General features: G+C 39.9%; 1 protein-coding gene across 3 annotated transcripts in view; it reads right to left on the bottom strand.

The window, feature by feature from the left end:
* APC6 (anaphase promoting complex 6) overlaps window positions 1-14913 on the bottom strand; it is a 76225-nt gene extending 61312 nt beyond the window's left edge. For all 3 annotated transcript variants that reach the window (XR_016094916.1, XR_016094920.1, XM_088941295.1), the window contains exons 1-2: window positions 14449-14913; window positions 1216-1350 (exon numbers count right to left, since the gene is read on the bottom strand). Coding sequence is in view for 1 of the 3 variants with exons in the window: in XM_088941295.1 (XP_088797421.1) it covers window positions 1216-1350; window positions 14449-14694 (381 nt within the window). In the remaining 2 variants the exon portion in view is untranslated. The remainder of the gene's footprint in view (window positions 1-1215; window positions 1351-14448) is intronic.
* Window positions 14914-20571: the final 5658 nt, after the last annotated feature.

Here is a 20571-nt window from a genome sequence, read left to right as displayed (position 1 = left end):
CCCCCCCCATTTCCTTCCTCTTCTATGTTCTTCTGCTCTTCCATCAATCACTCCTCCACTCTTAAAAACATTTAGTCTTCCCCTTCAACTTTTACTCTAAGGCCATAGCTTTCACCTGCAAACATAAGAACCATCCAATATAGCATAACAAAGGCATTCTCAACCTCAATCAAGATTCTAGCCATGTCTAATTTCTTCCAAGACCTACTTCTGTCGTTGTACTTCAAGAATATTCCACACCTGTTGCCTATCTCTTCAAACGTTAGAATACTCCACGCGTGTGAAGGTATGTCGATCACCTCAATCCACATTGCTCGTCTCCATCTACCTCTGGACACTTCTCCTGCCGCTAGGAACCACTAATCGAGCCGTAGGTCAAGACTCCTCTATTTTTATCACTAAAATTCCAAAACCCACTCCATTGCCCGCCTATTGTGAACATGAAAAGCATCAGACCTCCGTTCAACTTCCTCACCCCCATCCTCATAACCCTCCCTCTTCCCCATTCTAAGCCCACCTAAGCTTCAACTTTCTCTACCTCCATCTCTCTCCCAACTACTCTGCCAACCAAGCTAGCGTACAAAACCCTCATTCATTCCCACATATTACCAACACTCCTAACGTCAACATTCACCTCCACCTCCATTGCTTTTTCTTGAGATATGCCTATTAGAGCATCATTTCATCTTATCTAGGAACAAGTACATCCATTAATTTTCTGCAAGGCACATAGAATGAAAACATAGAAAAGGCGCAACATCCATAATATGGGAACATCTGCAGATCATTACTGTGACCCCTCAGACTAGACATACCCAGTCTGATTACCATGTAATCCACTCTTACAAATACAACAAAGTATACAGTGATGCAAGGCCCTTCTGAAAAAACTTTGTATTGTGCTATTGAGGATTTGTCACCAAGTCCAAAAACAGAAATCTTAAGGTCTCTCAAAGACCATAGGTTGGGATCCATTTGTTTTCATCATTCATGACAGAATATGGTAAATGGCAGAAAGAAGAAAATATAAATCCAAAGAGCATAAGAAAATCTCAAGCTAACAGCATGAGAATGCAGATTTGAATCTAGGACTGAACGCTTCAGGTAAGAAAACACTGAAGACAGGACCAATATTGAGTAATGACCCCTTTTTTTCTTTTTAGACATTGTACAGATCACAAACAACATATAGAGAAAGAGAGACTAAATGCTTACATTTATTTCATGATCTTCCCCATCCTTCTCCAAGTACATGACATTACAATCTTTTAAGTCATGTACATTTCCGTGTTCATCTATTTTAGCATCACCAAGCATAGACAAACACTGATCCCATTCTTTCAGCTCCTCCTGATACCAAGTAGAGAAAACAATAATTAGATTATAATTTACCAAAGCACAAACAAGTTACCATCCAAGAAAAAACAAAGTACTAGAACAACTCTTCGAAAATTTTAACGGCAATTGTTTAGAAGGAAAACAATTGTTGTTAAAATGGGTTTGAATGTATTAGGGAAACTGGGAGTGGCATTTGAGTGGATACAAAGATCATCCAACAACATAAATGATTCATCAGCAAGACAAGAGCAGAAATCATTTCCATTAGGAGGTGACTTCCCAAGGGGGAAGCTTGTAGACAAAAAACAACAGATTTTAGGGATGGGTAGCAGATGCTAGTCGTATAAGGGATGCCTTTTTATTTTCTGATTGTTAACAATGGACTTTATTGGTTACGATAAAAGAACGTTATGTACAATGGACTTGGCTTCCTTCGTTAGGCTAGCCTTCACTACCTAACCCCAACCTTTATATTTGACCATATAAGGCATGCTTTGCATACTGTTCTACGCATTCACCATTCTTTAATCAATAATTTTTTGAAGGATAAACTTTAATCAATGCTACATATTATCAATTCTTTAATCAATGATACAAAAAAGATGAATTGTTGCTGATCAAGAAAAAAGGATTTGGATGCATTCCAGAACAAAAGATAGCCAGGAATTTAGCAAAGCATTCAAATGGAAATATAAATATGAAATAGAAGAGTAATAGAGAAATGAAAAAAGAATGTTTCCATTTGATTCTAGCTTTTTTTCTCAAAAAGAAAAACAAACAAGATTATATATATATATAGCCCATTTTGAGTAGGAAAATTAGCATTTATGCTACAACTTCGCATTTAAACATTGATTGTTGATGGAAGAATAGCTTGTTTGCTAACTTTCGTTTTTTTCCTTTTCCCTCTTTTTGCCTTTTCTGATTGATAACAAGGAAAGCAGACCGGAAATATAAAAAATGTGGAATACAAGTACCAGCATCCCCAAAAGAGGAATAGTGATTCCAACAGAAGACCTAAAAGAGGCATCCAGCTAGGACAGACAAGAAAAACAAGTCATCCCAGAAAAGTGGTCCCCATGAACTCACTCCTGTCATGATTGAATGATCGAATAATCCAATTTACTACATACAACAAAGACACGGGTGAAATAAGAAAGCCAAAACTGGCATCATCATGGTATTGGAGGATAATGAACAGCCCAGACAAGAAAAGTTACCACAAAAATTCTATAATGATAAAGGCCAAAGGAGACCAAGAACTGTTTGTCTCTTGCAGCTCAAAGAGAAGTGGGTCCCAAACTCCCATGAAAAAGAAAATACAACTAGTGGAATATGGATAACTTGGCAATGGAAAATGAGCACCAATTAGGTAATATATTAACTGAGAGAACTCAACACAACAGACATGACAAACAAGTCATGGTTGTCAAGGCATCGCCTTGGTTACTAGGGGCAAGGGCGCCTTGCCTGAGTGCCATGGTTTAAATAAAAAAGGCACCCATCTAGGTGACTAGGTGCCCAGATAGGTGACAAAAATCATAAGACAAGTTCCTTATAATAACACGATTGCCATGGCTACATATTAATACTATGTCTTAGTGTTTTAAAAGCGCAAGGCGAGGTGCGCGCCTTTTTGAAGCAAGGCGCAAAAATTTTTTTAAAAAATCAAAAAAAAAGTCAGAAAATTTTTAAAAAATGCAAAACAAAATAAAAAAAATATTAAGCATAATATTAATAAAAAATATGAACTTAAATTTTAAAATAAATGTTTTAAAAAACCTATTATCTAAAATTAGAACAATAAGCATAACATGTAAAGCATATTCAAATGAAAATTTAAAAATAAAATCAAACATATAAAGCATTTTCAAGCATGTAAACCCCACAATCTCTTTTTTCCTCAATTGCATTACTTCAAGTGGCTAATGTGATGTAAAACATATTGCATTCCTGATTCTACAAGTCGCCTTTGTACCACGCCCATCGAGGCAAGCCCAAACAAGTCCATGTTAAGGTCTCAAATTCTTAATTTTCACATAAAAATAATGATTTTATAACTTTAATTGCCTTTTAAGAAGATATTTTATTAGAATGAATGAACGAAAAACATTATTGAATAGGGGTTTGACCCTAACATGGACTTGTTTGGGCTTGCCTCAAGGGGCATGGTTGGGGGTCTGGGGGCCCGACCCAGCCGCTAGGTTCAAAAAAAGCAAAAAAACATGAAAATTTCAAAAGCCGCACGCCTAGCCTGAGGAGCAAGGCACATCATTTTTGAAAGGGTTGCACCTAGTACCTAGGCAAGGCGCATACCCTAAAATGCGCCTCGCCTGTGCGCTTAGGCAAGCCTTTTAAATCATTGCTATGTCTATTGTTAATACACCATATGATATATTATGTGTATCTTTATAATGCCCATACTTGCCTTTGCTTCACATCAAGCTATAAAAATTAAAACAAGATATTTTAATGGCATCATATAATGTCAACATTTGCAAACAGTGATTGCCATAAATTCCAAAATTTCAATCTTTAACCCAATACATCATCAATTAAGGGTTTGTCCCTAGGTCTTTTTCCCTTTTCATCACTCTTTCTTAAATTCTTTTATTAGTATGAAATTGTAACCTTCTTTAGTTACTAATAATTTTTTTAACATGCAATTGCTCCACTAAATACTCATTATGACATGGTGTTGTGTTTGATTTTTTTTTTTTGATAATTGAAAAAGATTTCATTAGTCAAGAGATATAAAACTTTACAAGAATCCTTTGGAGAGGCATGACATGCAGCCTCCCCTAAACATTACAAGAGATCAGAATAAAGATTACAATGCTGCCTAAAATAAACGATCCCTAGTAGATCCACGTTTAGCAATATGATCAGCCAAGGCATTTGCCTCCCTACCCACCCACCATTATCTACATGTTATGTGCCTTGTTAAACATTTAACTTTTTTATGAGATTCCTATAACTCCAAACAACTGAGTATGGATTTGACAACCAGCCCACAATCACCTTAGAATCCCCTTCAATTAATAGGTTCTCCACTCCTAGTTGATTAGCAATCTGAATTCCTTGTACTGCAGCCAATATCTCAGCTCTTGTAGAGTCCCCCATACCTACCAGACCTGAGAATAAGGATATGATGTTGCCATTTTCATTCCTCAATACTCCTCCAATGCCAGACGGCCCTGGGTTACCCTGACTGCTTCCATCAAAATTCAGTTTAAAAAACCCTTCTAGAGGAGTTACCCAAACTGTAGTGGCTCTGGTTTTCCTAACCAAAGTGTGTGCAACCATGGCCCAATTCCTCCAAATGTCTTCAAATGAAAAGGAATTGAAAGTAGCCAAGGATTTCAGCCAATGGATAGCCCTAGTTAAGATACATTCCTTCACTTCTATAAAAGACCTCTCTTTATCTTGGAAGATTCTAGCATTTCTTTCTTCCTAAATTGTCCATAAGGTGGCTGCTCCGAAATATCTCCACATACTCCTCCCTCTTTTTGTTGAGCAAGCAAAGGTAGTTGGTTACAATAATAATTTTACCTCTACCGGTTGATTCCACCTACATCCAAACAAAACAAACATCTAGTCTCAGAGAGTTGCAGCAAAGGAACAAAAACCCAGTAAGTAGTAACAGTTCTCACTATGAGATTTGCACAACCCACACCAGTTTGGGGATAAACAAATGAAAGGCTTTTTTTTTTGTAAGTTCTCCAAAGCATTAATCTTCCAAAGTACACTTCCCACCAAAATGCAACAATTTTGGGGGGCATAGGCTTTGTCCACACTTCATTCACTAGGAAAGGCTCAAGTGAAATACTCAAACAAAGGGATTTGAAGAATGATGCATAAGTGAAGGAACCTTTTGGGATAGGGGTCCACACCCTTTTATCAAGAGAAGTTCGGTAACACAAGCAAGCTCATCCTCCCTTAAGCCCCCACGAAAACCAAAGTCCTAATTCAAGGATAAAGGTAAAACCGGAGGGGGAAGAAAGACAAAGATAACCTCCTTTTTATAGGGAAAGAGCATATACAAAAAAGGAAATAGGTCTTTTAGAAGTTGATTACCCACCCAAGTGTCTCCCCAAAAGAGAACCAAATATCCAGAGCAAGTGTCATACCTTACAAACTAAAGGAAATTGGGGAGGATGTCTATCCCAAAAGGTGTTGTTGGATAGCCCGATGAGATACCCTAGCATCCCAACCAGAGATGGAACAGCCATGAATACTAAGAACAACCATGTGCCACAAACTTTCTCCTTCCAAAGCCACTTCCCCAATAAAACTTCATTTTTTAGGATCAAATTCCCTAATCCCAGACCCGCTTTACTCCGACAAACTGTCTCCCAATTAACTAAGTGATCATTTTTCTCCTTCCCCGGTTCCCAAAGAAAACCTCTCATCAATTTCTCTAATTTCCTACCCTCCCTACGGGGGATCCTAAACACAAAGAGATAATAGACTGGTAAATTAGCAAGCATAGCCTTAATCAAGGTTATCCTTCCCCCCATAGTGATATAATTCCTTTACCAAGCTGCCAATTTTCTTTTAAATTTCTCAACAACTAGGTACCAAAATCTGCTTTCCCAAGGATTCCCACCCAAAGGTAAACCCAAATAAGTCAAGGGCCAAGAAGAAATAGAGCAATCCAAACAGTTTGCAGTAGACTCAACTTCATTGTCAACCAGATTGACCCCTACTACACAACTCTTTTCAAAATTGATCTCTAGATTGGAAACTCTCTCAAAGCCTAATATTAGATCCTTAAGATTTTTCACTCTTCTCGGCTCATTTCCCTCACAAAAAATGATAATGTCATCTGCAAACTGGAGATGAGTTATAGAGACATTATTCCTTCCTATTTTCCAACCATCTATTACTCCCTCCCTATCTGTTTTTTGATATCAACCTACTGAACACATCCGCCACCAAAGTAGAAAGAAAAGAAGAAAGAGGATCATCCTATCTCAACCCTCTGTAGCCTGGAAAGAAATCCTTTACCACTACATTCACTAGCATAGAGTAATGAAGCAAAGTGTGGCAACCTTATATCTACGAACTAATAACATAAGTCTATGATGCAATGCTAGAGCTATACACTAACATTGTAAGTCTATCGTGTGAATACCTCATGCCAAAACTAAAGTCGCACCATCTAACATTTTTCTAACCATGGTAAGGAAGCAAAGCCAATTACCTGGATCAAAATCTAACCAATTAAGGAACCTTAGTCCTTAGAGAGGAAGCACTAAAAGCAAAACAAAGACCTTTTTTGTAGAAGAGCTAACTTAGCAATCTAACTTAGTTCCATCATGTGTAGATGAACTTCTTATCGTTGTTTGGGACTTTTTTCTCCCTCAAGACCCATAGGTGATGCAGAATTGCAAACTCTAAAATAGCAGAACCTCTTGGTTTTCTCCTTGGTCTAAAATCCACCAAAAATTCTTTCTATCCATTCTGACATGGCAAGGGGAAATACTAGAAATGCTTTCACACTGGAAGTGGAAGACTAGAGAATGTTGGCAGTTGACTTACATTGCACAAGAAATTAAAAGCAGACATTTCTATTGAATATCTTGTTCCAATGTGTAAAGGCCAATTCCTTGACTGATGAGCTTGCTAGTTAAGGGCATGAAGGGATATTTCATACATAAAAGTTTTCAGATATGGCGGACACCTATTGTACTACAGCCCCTTGTACAGTTTTTAACTACGTGTTCTATTTATATAATTGATTTAGGGCTATCTCATAAACAGAGTGAACTGCCATAATGTCCATGAGGAAGATCAAAAATGACTTAAAAGGGAATACACAGACACTCTTATGATGTGAAAAGTAGAGAACAAATTGAAGCAAGTCATCATCATCATCCAAGCCTTATCCCAACTATATGGGGTTGGCTACATGAATCCTGTTTCGTCATTCAATTCTGTTTAAAGCTATGTCCATTGTTAAATTATGAGGATTTAAATTACTTCTTACTAAAATCAAGAACAAAAGAACTCTAAATTCAGGAAAGACATGAAGAATGAAGAAAAACTAGGAATTAAGTAACTCATATTGTTCATTTAAGCCTACATACTTAGAGGATCTAGAAGGAATCTGTTGGAATAATGTGAGACTAACTTAGTTGCAGTTGTTAGGGCCTGTTTATCCAAATTAAAGTGTTTTTTATTTCGTTTTTTATTTCTGTTATGTCTGTTATTGTACTCAGGGGCACAAGGGTCTTTTCCCTTGTTATTTTTCTGTCGCCCTATATATATTAAATAAACACTGGTGCCGCCAGTACTGTTGCATTGCAAACCCTCTCTTTTCTCCTCTCTTCTCTTCTCTTCTCTTCTCTCCTCTTTCACCTATCTCTAGCCAGCTACACTGTCAAGATGGTATCAGAGCAGGAATACTGATTAAAAGAGAGCAAACCGATCAACCCTACTGTCAAGAGAAAATCGATCAACCCAAAGAATAGGTCGAACAGACTAGCAGAAAGGAAATCTGATTCTGGACTACAGAATAGCTACGACTGGTACAGTTCTCCCTCTAATTTTCTCCTCTTTACTCTCCTTGATCATGGGCCGAGTGAAAACCCTATGAATCTGGGGCGGCTGAATGCTATCGAACCTGTGTAACCCTAGTTGTCTTGGATCGTGTGATCCTGTTGGTGTGTTAAGACACCTGTAGGTCAATGCTGACCTGTCTTCTCAATGGTTTGAGTTGACCATAAGCAAGAAGGATCTCTCCTGCTGATTAGTGGCTGTTAGCCATTCTAGAATTCTGATAGGCAGGTCTGAAACTGCCGAATATTACCTCAGTTTTGTCCAGAATTTGGTACGGTTTGTGCACAATCTGGTTGGTAAACCCTAGTGTGTGGGTGTGAACTGAGTGGAGCATTGCTTTGTGGAGTAAGGAGGGGTCCTAAATCCAGTGTGTGGGACTGAGTAACTGCTTGACCATGTCGACTGAGAATTCTGCTACTTCAGAAATCTCAGGGAGCCACAATGGAGTGAGTGGGGGAATGGATATGAGCTTTCCCATGGCTGCCATTCCCTTTGATGGTCCGAATTACCTTGAGTGGTCTAGGGGGATAAAACTCTACATCATTGTTAGGGGGCGAATAGGATACATCAATGGGAGAGTAAAGGAACCGAAGTATGGAAGTGCTGAGCATGATAGGTGGGACCAAGAGAACAGTATGGTGATGTCTTGGCTCTTGGTTTCAATGCTGCCACAAATAAGGAAGACCTTTATGTGGGCTGAAACTGCTTGTGAGATATGGGAACAAGCGAAGTCCACTTATTCAAAACAGAGACACTATGCCAAGATATATCAACTACAAGCTGAATCTTCTACTTGCAAGCAGGGGGAGAGGAGTCTCTCGATGTACTATTCTAATTTGACATCAATATGGAAAGAACTTGATCACTATCAGAACGTGAATTGGAAGTGTGATGAAGATGCAAAAGCCTATAAGTCACTTGTATCACAGCAACGCGTGTTTGCCTTTCTCCTAGGGCTGAATCAGTCATATGAGTCCATCAGGGTACAGATCTTGGGTAGTAAAGACTTGCCATCAGTTCAGGAGGTGTATGCCTTGGTGCAGTCAGAAGAAAGCAGAAGAAGTGTGATGAATGGTGTAGAAGGGGAGTCAGTTGCCCTAGCAGTCCGGGGAAATTCAGATACAAATGTCGGAGGTGGTTTTAAAAGGGGTGACACTCAGAAAAAAACAGAAGATAAAAGCAAGCTTTGGTGCACTCACTGCCAGAAGACACGACACACTAAAGATACATGCTAGGATCTCCATGGAAAACCTAAATGGGCACAAGATTTGGGTAAGAAATCAGCACCGGATCAGGGCAAGAAACCAGGCCAGCAGAATCAAAGAAGGTATAACTCAGCTAATCTGGCATCGACAGAGACTAGTCCTTTCGTAACTCAGGAGAGACATCCCAGTTCTGACCCTAAGGAAGATATTATCAATTCCTTCCGTGAACATTTGGAATTGTATGGTAGGACTCTCCGCCAGGTGGATTCTGGGCCTACTCCTTCTACCTCATTTGCGTCTACATCAGGTAATGCCACAGCCTTCCATGTGTCATCTCATACTACTGATTCACCTTGGATTATTGACTCCGAAGCCTCAAATCACATGACCGGTAAGTCAAATTTGTTCCAGACATATAACCTTCTCTCTGGGAGAGATAAGGTAAGACTGGCTAATGGTTCTTTTTCTACCATAGCTGGTCGAGGCACCATATCTCTCCCACTTGGCCTTACTCTTCCAAATGTCCTACATGTTCCGAAATTACCTATTAATTTGTTGTCCATTGGTAGTATTACTCACTCTTTGAACTGCTCAGTCACCTTTTTTTCCGTCTTCATGTGTGTTTCAGGATTTGACCTCGGGGAAGACGATTGGTAGAGGAAGCATGGGGATGGTCTCGACGTGTTGGAGAATAATGCTGGTCTAGTGGCGACTGAGTCCACAAGTTCGTCGAGTGAGAGTCAGGCCTGTTTAGGGCATAGTCGTTTAGGTCATCTTTCTTTTGAGTCGTTAAAAGTTATGTTCCCAAAGTTGTTTGAATCCTTATCAGTGAGTCAGTTACAGTGTCAAACTTGTCAGTTGAGTAAGCATTGTAGAAGCTCTTTACCTTTAAGAAATAAAAGATCTGAATTTCCCTTTCATATTGTTTATTCTGATGTTTGGGGCCCTGTTACTCTACCTACTGCGGCTGGCTATAAGTATTTTGTTACGCTGATTGATGATTATTCTCGATACACTTGGGTTTATCCTATGCGATCTCAAGATGAAGTGCCACAAATTGTGAAAGACTTCCAACGCATGGTGTTCACTCAGTTCCAAACGGAAATTCATATTTTCCAGTCGGACAATGCAAAGGAATATTTCCATAGTGATCTCACGAAGTTCTTTAATTCGAGTGGGTCACTTCAGCAAAGCTCTTGTGCCAGGACACCCCAACAAAATGGTGTGGCTGAACGAAAAAATCGTCATCTACTCGAAGTTGCTCGTGGCTTGCTGATTCATATGAATGTGCCAAAACAGTTCTGGATGGATGCAGTATTGTGTGCGGCATATATCATCAATCGCATGCCCTCTCGGCTACTAGAGTATAAGGCCTCACATCAGCTCCTATTCCCTACAGCCCCGTTGTCCACCATTCCGATGCATGTTTTTGGGTGTCGTTGTTTTGTCCACAACCTCTCACCTACTCGTGGTAAACTTGACCCTCGGGCTATTCCTTGTGTTTTTCTTGGCTACCCCTCATCTCAAAAGGGGTATCGTTGCTATGATCTCATTGTCCGCAAGTACTATGTTTCCATTGATGTCTCATTCTTTGAGAGTCAACTGTTCTTCTCGGTTTCTCCTCAGGGGGAGAGTAGGGTTGAGGAGAAACAGCGATGACTCAGATTCAACTACCCCCTTTACTCGATCCCCCTCCGTTCCGGGTTTTCCATCGTCGTCATAAGAGCCAGTAGAGTTCAAGAGCCGTGGAGCCGGACACTATGCAACCAACATCATCGGATTCACCCGAGGCAGATCCGTCTCATCAGCCAGGTACACTTGCTCCCATTGCTCCTTTAAATGTTGATTCACATGTCCCCAATGATCTTAATATTCCTATTGCTAAGAGAAAGGGTGTTAGATCTTGTACCACTAATCATCCTATCTCTAACTTTGTGTCCTATGAGCATGTTTCACCCTCGTACCATGCCTTCCTCTCCTTTGTGGATAGTGTTCCCATCCCTAAGACCGTGGCAGAAGCTTTGTCAAAACTTGAATGGACAGATGCAATGAAGGAAGAAATTGATGCCTTACATAAAAATGGTACGTGGGAGTTGGTAGATCTTCCTGAAGGGAAGGAACCAGTGGGGTGCAAGTGGGTGTTCACAGTGAAACACAAAGCTGATGGAACTGTTGAAAAGTACAAGGCTAGACTGGTAGCAAGAGGCTTCACACAGGTATATGGAGTGGACTATGTAGAGACTTTTGCCCCTATAGCGAAGATGAACTCCATCCGGATTCTCCTTTCCTTGGCAACAAATCTTGACTGGGATCTTCACCAATTGGACATCAAGAATGCCTTCCTGAATGGTGACTTGGAAGAGGAGGTTTACATGACCCAACCCCCAGGGTTCTGTGCCAGAGGCAGTGAACAAAAGGTGTGCGGGTTGAAAAAGTCCCTATATGGATTGAAACAATCACCTCGGGCTTGGTTTAGTAAGTTCCATGTAGCAGTCCAACAAATGGGATTCAAACAATGCCAATCAAATCATACTTTGTTTGTAAAAAGAGGTGAAGGTAAAATTGCAGGTCTTATTATGTATGTGGATGACATAGTGATCACAGGAGATTGGGAGGTTGAAATCCAAAGACTAAAAAAATTATTAGCCACTAAATTTGAGGTGAAGGATTTAGGCCCCTTACGATACTTCCTTGGAATTGAAGTTGCCCGCTCTCACAAGGGCATCTTTATTTCCCAACGAAAGTATGTACTAGATCTACTAGAAGATACAGGCAAGTTGGGGGTAAAACCATCTGATTCACCTATTGAACCTAATCACCATCTGGGAGACAGTCAGGGAGAGTTTTTGAAAGATGTAAAGATGTTCCAGAGACTCGTGGGGAGACTTCTGTATTTGTCTATGACCAGGCCTGATATTGCCTATGCAGTGGGTGTCCTTAGTCAATTCATGCACAGCCCGATGACAACTCGCTTTGAGGCTGCAGAGAGGATCTTGAGATATCTCAAGAAGTTTCCTGGAGCTGGTTTGTTGTTCCAGAAACACAGTCACTTAAAAGTGGAAGTATATACTGATGCAGATTGGGCAGGAGCAGTCAATGACCGAAAGTCCACCAGTGGTTATTGTGCCTTTGTAAGAAGAAACCTTGCCACGTGGAGAAGCAAAAAACAAAGTGTGGTGGCTAGATCCAGTGCTGAAGCAGAGTATAGAGCGATGGCTCATGGGGTTGTAGAAATCATGTGGATAAGAAATTTGTTAGGTGAACTGGGTTTTGTAGTAAACAATCCTACTTCACTCTACTGTGACAATAAAGCAGCCATCAATATTGCTGCTAATCCAGTTCTGCATGATAGGACGAAACACATTGAAGTGGACAAGCATTTTATCAGAGAGAAACTTGAAAGTGGAGAAGTGTGCACACCATATGTCAACTCGGAAGAGCAACTTGCAGATATCTTCACCAAAGGTCTTCATCATGTGCGGCACAAAGATTTGTGTGACAAGTTGGGCATGATTGACATCTATGCTCCAACTTGAGGGGGAGTGTTGGAATAATGTTAGAATAACTTAGTTGCAGTTGTTAGGGCCTGTTTGTCCAAATTAAAGTGTTATTTATTTCGTTTTTTATTTCTGTTACGTCTGTTATTGTACCCAGGGGCACAAGGATCTTTTCCCTTGTTATTTTTATGTCGCCCTATATATATTAAATAAACACTGGCGCCGCCAGTACTGTTGCATTGCAAACCCTCTCTTTTCTCCTCTCTTCTCTTCTCTTCTCTTCTCTCCTCTTTCACCTATCTCTGGCCGGCTACACTGTCAAGAGAATCAATTCCTGGGAAAATTCTGAAGGATTCAAAAACGTTAAAGTGTTTAGAGATAGAACCAAACAAGGCAAAACCAAAAGTAAAACCATGACTCCAAAATCCATAATAAATCTTATAGCTATATTATGAACTTTATGTCTTTACGTATATATATTTTCCTAATCTAAAGACTACCAACACCATACTTAATTACATATAGATCAGTAAACTTTGAAACAAACACTCCCTGAACTTCTAATCTTCGGCAATTGGCTTTTGACCCATTAAAACTCCTGCCCTAAGAATTAGAATAAACTAAAAAATGGTGAATCCCGTGAAAAACTCCCATGTTGTTTTTACTTTTACCATAACTCACTCATTTACATCCAAGTCATGTGATCTGGGAATGAATGGATATATAATCAGATAACATGTGTAATGTCCGAAAAATCATACCAAATGAGTAAGCTTGAAGAGGGAAAAAAATAGCTGTGTGAAAAATGGTCAGCACCTCCATGATGCTGTCAGCGTATAATGCTTGCTGAAGTAGTATAGTCGAATAGGACTGCAATCAGTCCTAGGTACAATGTGAAATGAACAAAGAAAAGATTGAGAAGGAAAGAAGAAGATGAAGAGATGAAGAGAACAAGAGAGAGAACTCGAAGAGAAGAATTCAGAAAAGAGAGTGTTGACTATCATGTCACCCCACTCTACAATTTATATTAATACTCAAATAAAAGGTGAAAGGGCTGAATTAACTGCTTACATGGCAAAAAGAAATAAACAAAAGAAATAAAAAGAACTAATAAAACTACCAACTGAATTAACTCTTAACTGAAACTAACCATGACCGTAAACTATCGAGCACAGTGGGGACCACATTACTGTTCTTTACATAGTAATCTTTCCATTTATTTGGAAAAATAAAAAATAAAAATCGGTATTTCATTTCAACTAAACCAAAGCATTCAGAATATCTTCTTCCCAAGTATTTCATTTCATCAAACTTTCTGAAAGCCACTAAACCAGACTGGTCTTTCTTATCTTCTGACACTGGCAACGTGGGAAACTATCAGAAAGGTTTATATATTCTCCATAATCTGCCTATTTCTGTAGTCTTAAATATTTTCAATAGACAAGACTAACAGATTATTCCTCACAAACATCTTCAGAACATTCCAAGCATCCTATGGAATTGAATGTGTGATACTGGCAATCTGGCATTGCTCTTCTCAAAACATCCCTTCCTGTTTTAGTTTTCACATGTTCTTTTTCATCAAAAAAAAAAAAGGAGTAACAATAATCCTGTTAATAATTCTGTCTTCAATTCTAAATCACCAATCATTCGCTAATATGCAACTATTTCAACACGGAAAAGAAACACTATCGATCAGAGAAAGAAATAACCTTGATTGTTAACCCGAAACGATTTTAAAACCCTACTATCTCAATTAACGAAACAACCAAGGGCACCCGTAAAAAAACTAATGCTCAATCGAATCTCCTAGCATCTGGGGCGTGATGGAGGGAAGAATCTACCAGACATTTGGCGGCAAGGTACCGAAACCGGAGATCACGGAGGACGATCTGGGAAGCGTTGAGGAGATGGAAGGCCCGGCGATAATGACGACCTAAGTAGAGAGCCTGTGCCTGCATGTAGATGTCGGCGGGGTCGGATGTAAAGGCAGCAACCTTATCAGCGAAGAAGATGGCCGAGGAGTAGAGATGCTTGCTAACGCAGTCTCTCACCACGCCTCGGAGCTTCTCCACCTCTTCCTCTCTCATTTTGGTGAGTTGTCACCGGATAATTTTACAGAAGCTGCCTTGAAGATCAGAGATTGCAGGGGTAAAGAAATTTGTGGATATCTGGGGAGAAGGTCCCGGCGGCAAGAATGTTTGGTTTTGGTCTCTTTCTGTGTATGGTATGGACTATGGACTGTGACCGGGAGCGTGGGGGTGTGGGAACTGGGGAGCGAAAAAATGAAAGTGGAAAAAGAGCGGGATGTTTGCTTTGGGCCGTTATATCTTTTATGGGTGTCACTTGGGCCGGGTTAGTTAGGGTTGAAAGGATAATACCCGATTTAGAGGGTTTAAAATCCTCGGGTTGGAGTTAGAATTAGGATGGGCTTGGAATCGAATCCAAACTGAATCATTTATTACTAGTAGACCTGTTCATGGGCCGGGTGGCCCGGCAGGCTGGCCCGGTCCCCGGATGGGTTTGAACACACAAAAGAGCTCGCGGGTTTAACCCCGGGCCAAAAATCCCATCTCACAATAAATTTGAGTCGGGCTCAGGATTTGCCAAAATAGCCCGGCCTGACCTATAAATTAAAGTTAAAAAACCCTAGTCGAACCCCTCTTCTCTTTCACCTATTTCCAGTCGAACCTCTCTTCTCTTCAGTCTTCACACCCTCCTCAGTCCTCAGTCCTCACACTCTTAAGCAGCCACACAACCGGCGAGGCGGCGAACATTCACCGTTCATCTTCTCTCTCTCTCTCTCTCTCTCTCTCTCTCTCTCTCTCTCTCTCTCTCTCTCTCTCTCTCTCTCATACGCGAACTGATCACTATTGAAATTGCAGCTTACAAATCTCAAACATCACAAACTCATCTTACAGTCACCAGCGAGGCGGCGAATATAGGCACCGGCGGCGGCGGTGAGTTCTCTCTCTCTCTCTCTCTCTCTCTCTCTCTCTCATACGCGAACTGATCACTATTGAAATTGCAGCTTACAAATCTCAAACACCACAAACTCATCTTACAGTCACCAGCGAGGCGGCGAATATAGGCACCGGCGGCGGCGGTGAGTTCTCTCTCTCTCTCTCTCTCTCTCTCTCTCTCTCTCTCTGTGACGCGAACTGATCACTGTTGAAATCGCAACTTACAGTCATTGCGAACTCGGGCTTCGGGTTTTTTATCAAGGCCGGGCTCGTGCTCGGGCCTAACAAATTTCCATTCATGAAGAGTAAAAGCCCAGCCCATGAACAGGTCTAATTACTAGGATGGCAATTTTGTGGGAATATTAGCGTATTTGACTCGTTCCAACGTTAATATGACTCATTTATTAAAACCCTAGAATTTGTGACAGGTTTGAGATTTTATATTAGGGTTATTCACGGGTCGAGTTGGGTCGGTTTACTGCGGTTTTTCCAACCGACCCGACCTAGTCGGGTTACCTGACATAGAAATCGAAACCGACCTGATCGGTTTGAGTCGGGTTGGATCGACTTCGGTTCTAAGTTCATCCCTGTGATAAAATCTTGCTAATTTTAAAAACAATCATAAATTGGACATCATTTCAACCATCTCCTATGATAAAATTTATATGAAAAGTTAATTACAAAAGCTCTTCATTAATCACTATTCACTAATCCAAAGTTTCTTGCAACCATTCAAAAACTAGGTGGCCTAATGGGCTTTGGAACTTCATGTTTGAACTAGGAACTAAGTCGGTTTGGTTCGGAACGGTTTCGATTTTCTTGTGTGAAAACCGAAACCGGCCTAAATAATTAGTTTAGGATTTTGCACAACCTGAAACCAACCCGTGCTGATGAAAACCCAGCCGACTCGAGTTGGATTGGTCTGGGTTGGTCGGTTTGGTCGGGTTGGGCCTTCTTATGAACAACCCTATTTTATATTAAAATCTTACAGGGTTGGGATGGGTTTAGGTTTTGCCCTTACGGTACCCATTATCCAAACCCGATTATAATAACGTGGGTACCCACTCCTGATACCCAATAATAAATCCATCTATCTATCCATATATCTATACTATTTTTTATCAGCGAAAACGAGAATTTTATTCAATTAAGAGAATTAATATAGAGATATGGCATATAAAACATAGGCATTTCAACAAAGAATTTTTACAATAAAGTCCAAAAAAGTTGTTGCCTTGGAAGAAAGTCGGCCATTCCATTCGCAATACTCCTAACCCATGTAAACGAGGCATTAAGTTCCCTTGCTATGGTTATTTTCTCCCTTAACTAATGTTTGTAGTACCAAGGAACATTACTACTTGAATTGGTCAAAGATATCACTACTTTTTGAGTCCCCTTCTATTTCCAAGTTCTTAAAATCCGCTTGTTTGGATATCTTAAACCCTTGAAGTATAGCTAACATTTCAGCTTTTAAAGAGTCACCTTCCCCTAAAGGTCCTGAGTACATAGTCGACACTTCGTTTGAGGAGTCTTTGATCACACCATCAATGCCTATTGATGTAGCACGATCTGACTACTCCTAGCTGGAGGGCGATCCGAACTTCAAATGGAAAACAGTGTATCAAAGAACCTGGGGTAGCTAAGTCGGCGAGGTCACTTCGATGCTTAAGTCATTAATTATGCTGTAAATGCGAGCTGAATACTTGAGAGCTTGAATGCTAGTGAGTAGAATAATCACGTGTACCTTTGCCTTGAGATTTCGAGTCTTAATATTTTGGAGTAGTCGTGGGCTTTACGAAAGAGCTCCGGGTTCTCCAGGCTATAGAGATAAGGTTGGCTTCGTTTTTGAAGGAGGGCAGTACATGGATGAGGCTTATCACCCACCTCTGATTTAGGCGGAACCGGGATGAGTTCTTATTGTGATATCGGGAGATTCGGGATCTGTTGGCTCATCGTGACCCCAAGCGATTCGGGATCTATTGGGGAGGCTTTTGGAGTTGGTTATACGACGCTTCGACTTCGTTAATTCTGATCTGGAACTTTGATTCTTCAGTCCCGAACTGAATTGGATGCCAAGGTGCCTCTACGCCGAGGCAGGTTTTGGGTCGAGGTGGTTGGACGCCCGAACTGCGAATGTTGTGAATTGGGCTTGCCTGGCTGAGTTGTCATCCTTCAATCAGATCACGCCTACGTGTTCCCTCCCTATTAGGTCATGCCAAATCACCCTTCATCACCTAGCATACCCGGATTTCCTATATAGCTCCCATCAAAGTTCAGCTTTACTTTATTGGGGCCTGACAACTTCCACTCCATTTACTTTTATTTCCTTCAACTCTACAGTGTGAGCTAGGGTTGTACACAAATCGGTTCAGTTTGGTTGCATGCAATTTCGTCAAACAAGCCAAATAGTTTAGGTTGATTATTATGATAATCAAAACCAACCGAAATATACATAAAACCGACTTATACTAACGATTATTAGGTGGTTGGTTTTTTAGTTTCAACCGAGCTGAAACCTTCTTGTTTTGGTTTGATTTGGGCCCATAACTTATGAAACTTTTATCCATTCTTTGTCATAAATACATCTCAAAAGCTGAAACCTCATACTAGGCATAATAAATGCATTCCAAAATAAATAAAAAAAAGGTGATATGTTCAAAATCGAGTTACTGTTAAAAGCATACATTTATGGAAGAAAAAGTAATAAAAAAAATAATATAGATAGTTATTATTGCTCTGCCAGCATATTGCACATCCTATCATGCCTAAGAGCTAAGGGCTAGGGCATGGTTTTAGACTTAACTTGAAAACTTTTATAAATAATATAGATAGCTTTCATAAATAGAAAAACGAGTTAACTAAACCTGAGAGATAAGCATGTGCTCGGGTTGGATCGGGTTGTTTTCAGTTTTCACATGTAAAAACTGCAAATTGAATTGGAATCTTTGGTTGTTCTAGTTTAAGAACCGAAACCAACCAATACCTTTTAAAAACCAATCAAATCGGGTTGGACCAGACCGATTTGGTCGGTTTATTGTCGTTGTGAACAGCCCTAGTGTGAGCCACTTCATTCTATGCTCTTACAATATCCGTAATTGATATATTTTGGTAGAGCTTGAGTGATTTTACCCAATGTGCAACTCTTATCTTTATGGCCTCCACAATGGCCTCTTTTGGCCTATATTTTTTATTGAAATTTCTTGCATTTCTTTCCTCCTATATTGTCTACACCACTACTGCCCTTGCTGATTTCCATATCACCCTCCCTCTTTTTATTGGTTGCCTTAGAAAATTTGGATCAAAGAGGCTTATTACATTCTAGGGAGCACTCCAATTGCAACCAAAGAGAGAGCAAAGAGATTCCCAAACAAATAGTACAAATGAACAATGGATCAATAAATGGGGTAGGGATTCACCATATGCAAAGCAAAGATAACACATATAAGGGGAGAGGCATTTATTTGGCCTCCTTTTCTAAAGCATGTCGCGAGTATTTACCTTCCCTAAAAACACTTCCCAATGCAGAGCTTGAATTTTTGGTGGAATGGGTTTGTTCTAAATCTCTTTCACTAAGAAATTATCACCCTCAACAATGGTTTGGACAAGGGTATTAAAGAAAGAAGCACAGATAAATGTGTCATCAAAAGAAGTAGACCATACTATAGTGTCCACCAAGGATTGAACAAAGAAAACTGACTTGAGATCATTAACCAAGCGTATAAGAGACTCACACTCATTGTCCCTCAAACCTCTTTTGAAACCAAAACCCCAACTCAATCCATAGTGAGAAAAGTGACAAAATTTGAGATGTGTTTTAACTTGTAGTTAGAGACTGAATATAGATTAGAGAAAATGGAGTATCCCCTAGCCAAAGTTCCCAAAAAAGCACCCTAGAGCCACAACCCACATCAAATCAAATGAAATTAAGAAAGATAGAATATACCTCTTGTATTGCTTTCCACAAAGAGCTCAAGGAAGATATGGGGTCTAACTTTTCATCCCAGCCATTGGTCATCAACCAATGAATGCTTTCTATCACCTTATACCACAACCTGTCTCTTTCCAATGGGAACCTCCAAAGCCATTTTCCTAGCACGAAAGTATTCCTCCGCACTAGGTTCCCTAGTCCTAATCCTCTATTTTCTTTTGTTTTGCAAACTTGCTCCCACTTTATTATATGATCTATCTTTTCCTCCCCAAGCTCCCAAAGAAAATCTGTCATGAGTTTTCTAAATGTCCTGCCACTCTAGAAGGGATTCTAAAGGTCTAAAGGAAATAAACTAGTAAGTTTGCTAGGGTTGCTCTAATCAAGGTTATTCTCCCACCTGTGGATAAATAATTCTTCTTCCAAGTGCTAACTTCTTTGTAAACCTCTCTACCATTGGCTTTAAAAAATCTTCTCATCTTGGATTCCCTCCCAATGTAACCCAAAGTACTCCAATGGCCATTTTGACTTCACACCCAAAAATCTTCACTATTCCTCTCAAACTTTCATATTCCAAGTTAATCCATGTTATACAACTTCTTCCCAAATTTACCTTTAATTTGGAGAGCGATTCAAATGAAGTGATAAGCTTACGTAGATTTCTTATGCCATTATGATTTACTCCCTCACAAAATAGAATGCCATATGCAAACTATAAATGTGTGGTTGCCACCTCAATTCTTCCTATTCTCCATCATTTAAAAAGATTTATCTGATCAACCTCCATAATCATCCTACTTAGAACATCAACAATTAAAATAAACATAAAGAGTAAAAGGAGATCCCCTTGTCTCAATCCTTTTTTTTGTTGGAAAGTAGTCTTTAGGCACACCATTGATTATGATTGAATAAGCCTTCTCTAAATCCCACTTGCAAATCATACCCCACCTATTCCTCCTCCTCTTATCTATTACACATTCATTTGATACTAACACTTGGTTAATAATCTGTCTCCCTTCAACAAAGGCATGCTGTTGTTGTGAGATCACCAAAAGTAGTACCTTTTTAAGTCTCCCAAC

This window comes from Nelumbo lutea, chromosome 1 (genome assembly GCF_056320005.1).
Source record: "Nelumbo lutea isolate HS-2025 chromosome 1, American lotus-T2T, whole genome shotgun sequence".
Lineage (NCBI taxonomy): Eukaryota > Viridiplantae > Streptophyta > Magnoliopsida > Proteales > Nelumbonaceae > Nelumbo > Nelumbo lutea.
The sequence above is the reverse complement of the archived record's forward strand: the minus strand, read 5'-3'. Positions and strand labels throughout refer to the sequence as shown.